At 42.4% G+C, this 4,648-nt stretch overlaps 1 protein-coding gene across 4 annotated transcripts in view; it reads right to left on the bottom strand.

Moving 5' to 3' along the window:
• lekr1 (leucine, glutamate and lysine rich 1) overlaps positions 1 to 3,177 on the bottom strand; it is a 71,271-nt gene extending 68,094 nt beyond the window's left edge. The window contains exons 1-2 of one of the 4 annotated variants that reach the window (XM_048264108.1): positions 3,117 to 3,177; positions 2,216 to 2,295 (exon numbers count right to left, since the gene is read on the bottom strand). In XM_048264108.1, the coding sequence (XP_048120065.1) occupies positions 2,216 to 2,295; positions 3,117 to 3,120 (84 nt within the window). In that variant the 5' untranslated portion in view covers positions 3,121 to 3,177. Of the gene's footprint in view, positions 1 to 2,215; positions 2,296 to 3,116 lie in introns of those variants that run through there. The other 3 variants (XM_048264110.1, XM_048264109.1, XM_048264111.1) reach the window with 3 other exon arrangements.
• Positions 3,178 to 4,648: the final 1,471 nt, after the last annotated feature.

Consider the following 4,648-nt stretch of genomic DNA (forward strand, 5'->3'; position numbering starts at 1 on the left):
CGCGTGGGAGGCGGAAAAGGGCACTGGCTGGGAAGAATCACCTTTGGCTGTGTGTCTGTGTGTAAGTACGCGAGACCCAGAGTGCCCAGCCCTGCGAGGAGGCGTGAGAGCTGACACGAGATGAACCCTTGTCTGTCTGCATGCGCCCCCCCGACAGTCGTAAACCCGCTCTCAAGCAAAACACGCTCGAGCTACATTCACAGATGACAGCAGCCATCACACGCTAGAACACCTGTAGATCAAAACAGAGGCACCAACAACTCATTGCTAAAGTGCATTTCCAATAACCATTAGCCATCCAATCTGCATTCAAAGCCTCAGGAAGTTGGTCTGTCATAGGGACTGGAGAAAAGATTGAAGAGTTTTCAAGAGTGCGAGATTAAGTGGCAAATTAAGGGCGTTGAGGATACAGTAATAAGAGCAAACACACAACACATGTGCTGTCATTATCCCTCAGGCCTCCAGAGGTGGAGGCGGAAAATGCGGCTGGTTTTAAACTATCCATTATTTACAGAGCGAGAGGCAGGAGAGAGGGGCACCATGGTGGGGCACAGTGGGATCTCCATGGCGCATCTCCTCTCTGGTGGAGGCGCGTGCCACGCTCTCATCAAAAATGGATTGGGGGAAAGGCTGGAAGTCCTACTCTGACTGGTCAACTGTAGCGTGGAGCAGGGCGGTGGGGAAGGCTGTCTGAGTTTTACGGGAGAAAGAGGGAGAGTGACCAACGGTAGCTTGTGATGCTGCTGCACAGGGAGAGGGAGAGGCAGTACAATACTGCTCAATCTTCTGAAAGAAACGCATCCACAACAAAGTGTACAAACTGCAGAGGGAAAAACAAATACCTGTACAGTTCAAAATGTTCACCACTCTGCACTGAAGCTTTGCCTCACAGTCAAATACAGATCTGTGTGGACCAGGGAAACGGACCTGGCATGTACTGAGGGCTTTATCTTGTGACCTCGGATGATTCACCCTTTGCCCTGAATATGATCCTACACAGCCGCCGTCTCGGCGCCAGACAACATAGCGTTACTATATGCTTCTCTGTCTCCTAAAGCCTCAGCGCCAGACAACATAGAGTTACTATATGCTTCTCTGTCTCCTAAAGCCTCAGTGGACCTACTTGTGGCAGGTGTGCAGAGAGGGAGGCTGAAGGCGGAACACGCAAAGTAAATGCATAAATGCAGCTTCAATTCCCCTAAGCTCAATTATTAATGAGGCAGGTAGACAGGGACATTGAACATGCAATGTTATCCATTTGTACAGCAAGTAGCAAATTTAGAACAATTTTTGCACTGGTCTGAAGTTTCATTCAGGGCTAAATTAAGTTTAATGTACTTCCACACCATGATTGACCACATTATGTTTCACATTATGTTTTCATTATGTGATCAAATCAACATCAAGGGGTTTTTGTGTATGAAAGTATACAGTTTTGCTTAGCTTTTCAAAAACACACATTTGTTGTAAAATTCTGCGTTCTGGCTTTTGTTATTAATAGATTAGAGTTACAGTTAATATTTTATGTTGACCATTTACTGAAATCTAATTTTTTCCATTACACAAAAAAACATGCTACTCCACCCCTCTTCAAACTGGCATTCTTGTCCACGCATCTTGACACATCCCTGTCTGTCATGTCTGAATGTCAAGGACAGCAATTCTATCTCAGAGATGACCCACGGTATATTTCTGGCAGTCAAATTCCCCAAAACTCTTAAGCATAAGTGCTACAGGGTCCTCGAAAGTTTGGCTGCCCTTCACTTAAACTGAGCATGTGGCACTTCTCATCCTGGACTGGCACATGCTGTAGCTAACTTGTCTTCTCTCTCTCTAGATAAATAGTGCTGAAATGTTCGCTCCAGGGGTCTGCACTCAGAACATTCAGTATTTTTCAAGCTGATCGGTGCAGAGAGTGGGAGAAAGAGAGCCAGTGAAAAGGAGAGAGGGGGCTTGGCGCAGTTTAAGAGGAAGACTGAGATAATCATTATGATAGCTTTTTCCACAATGTCATGATGTGCGCACATGACAACATGACAAAACAAGTACAGTCAATGATGGCATAGCACTATGGATGCTTACAGTCTGCTCAATGACACATCATCATGAAGGAGATAGTTACCATGGAAATAACCATGTTGTAGGAGGATGTTAACCCAGGACAGCAATTATTTGTTTTACAATCAGGGGTATGAGGTACATGGGATCTGTTCACCTGCTGTATTTCCAAGGGAAGGGCATATGTGGGAACATGAATCTTCATTTCCTCTTTGTCTTCTGATTGGCTGGCAGGCTCTGAATGATGAAAGATATTTGACACAAGAAAGACAAACTTTTGTGGTTGTCTGGAGAACACATGTAAAATCATTCGTGAGTTGCAGCTAAAATTCAAGTCGTTTGTTTTGTGCAGAATGATTAATGAGCTTAGACTAATGTGTTGAGGCAGAGGCCAGTCTCCCGTTTTGTCTGAGTAAAAAGAGAAAATAATTAGCACATGGGACCATCATCACGGCCCCTGCGTGTCTCACAACGCATACCCTTACAGATGCACTAGGTTAAATGGAGTGAGAGGGTATGCAAGGGAAATCTCACGAACAGAAAAGCCAATAGACTTGTTCGTCTCTGGCCTGAGACGTGCGGACTTCACGAGTTTAAAAATATTAATAACGGCCTCCAGCATATTCCATTATCTAAAAGACCGTTTCAATTGTGGTAAATCTTTTGTAGCGTCTGGGTGATTCTGCTTAACTTACTGCAAAGTTTTGTGATAAGAAAAAATATCTAGTCTAATGTTACTGTAGCCTACAAAAAAGACAAACACGTCACCCGTTCACGCAAGATGCATCCAAAGACAATCTTGTCACTATGAAATGATATAGGTTACAGTATTATTTGATGTGAGTTGCAACGTTGAATTAATAAATTCAGCTACTTTATGGCTTACAACATAGCTAGCAAGTAGATGCTAACCTTCACTCTAGTTCTCTCTTTAGTTTTTACAGAGTAAATATAAGTCCATTAGTAAAGTTAAAATACAGTTAGATTTGTGCGACGGTGGAGGACTTTTTCTATAGAAAAACACATTTCACAGACATGATACTCCAGCCTAAGCTTACCCATTATAGTATTCCTGAAGATGCTGACACACAATGTATTCCTGCAGTGGTTAGTCTTGAAGGCAGAGTACAAACACTGAAACGTGATTTATCTCTATGGATACTACGACGTTTTTTACGCAGACGCCGTAGCTAACGCTCAGGACGCAGTGAGTGCAGCACAATATCAAGCTCTTTGCGTTTACAATGCCCGGTCTGGTCAAATCATTCTGCGGCTAATTGTAACATCGGTTGGTCATAAATTAAATGTCTAAAATTGATGCAGCATTTCTCATTCGGTAGGCAACAGAGTCATGCCGTGATGACCCAATTTGAGCAACTACAAAATTCTTTAAATTAAGTTGAAATAATCTACACAAAAAACATACCTGTCAACACTCCCGTTTTTCCCGGGTTAATCCCGTATTTCAAGGTCATCTCTCAGCATCCTTCCGTTTTGTTATTTCTCCCGGAAAACTCCCGTAATTTACATGGCCATCAAACTTCATTTTAAAATCATTGATCCATTCAGGTTGCCAGATTGTGTATGAAATACACCCTACACATACACGATCACTTAGTTTCAATTTCAACCGTTTTGTCATAGGCTAAAACCTGGCAACCCAAAACCCAAATAAGGAAGCCGGTGCCAGCTGCGCAGCCTGAGTCTCGTCGTAGCAAGCGGGCTAGTTGAATGGCCTACTCCAGAACTAGCTGCTGTGAAATTGTTGGGAATTTAATTGATTAACATATCACATAAACTGTTATTGAGTGTTGTTGATACACTGAACTTGTTCCCTCGGAACCAAATCTGACAGCAAGCAGCTTTGGAAAAAAAATCTCCCGCTTTTGGAAAGCTAAATGTTTACAGGTATGACATAAAAGGTCATTAGTAGGCTATTGCATTGTCAAATGTGGATAGAAGATAATTTGCAAAGTCTTCAAAGATGAAATTCTGAATAAGTTGTCACAGTTTTCAAAAGCATTCATCATGGTGGAAAATGCACATTTGGGAATTGATAGCCTGTCATGGCCTACTCAATCCAATGCACATGGTGGGACGAAAGCGGCTCATCTCAAAGAATGATTCAACCCAGCTTCAAATGTCTACTGGTCTCTAAGCATAACTTACAAACACGTGAAAGCTTTTGGCAGCACTGATTTTTTTTATCTCACTGTTCTTGCAAATACGCATAGGCTATGCGAACACAATGAATGACTGCATACAGTATGCCTATTCATGGGTTTCATCTGGTCCCTTTCAGGTGTATACAATCAAGCACCAGATTATGAATGCAGACTACATGGTGCTTGATTAATACACCTGTGGAAAGGGACCTGATGAAACCCATCAATATGCTATCTTGGCTGCACCGATCACATTGCTTCCTGGTTCAGAAGTGTTTCAAACGTATAGGCCTAATTTTGTTGGATAAACTCATTGTTGTGGTTAAATATGTCAGTTCAACATAATAGCCATTGTGTTTTAAAGAGAGACATGAGTTTCTGTAATTCCATGTTTTGTGGTTTAGTAACTGCCCCTTATTTATTGT

This window comes from Alosa alosa, chromosome 15, assembly GCF_017589495.1.
Source record: "Alosa alosa isolate M-15738 ecotype Scorff River chromosome 15, AALO_Geno_1.1, whole genome shotgun sequence".
Classification (NCBI taxonomy): Eukaryota; Metazoa; Chordata; class Actinopteri; order Clupeiformes; family Clupeidae; genus Alosa; species Alosa alosa.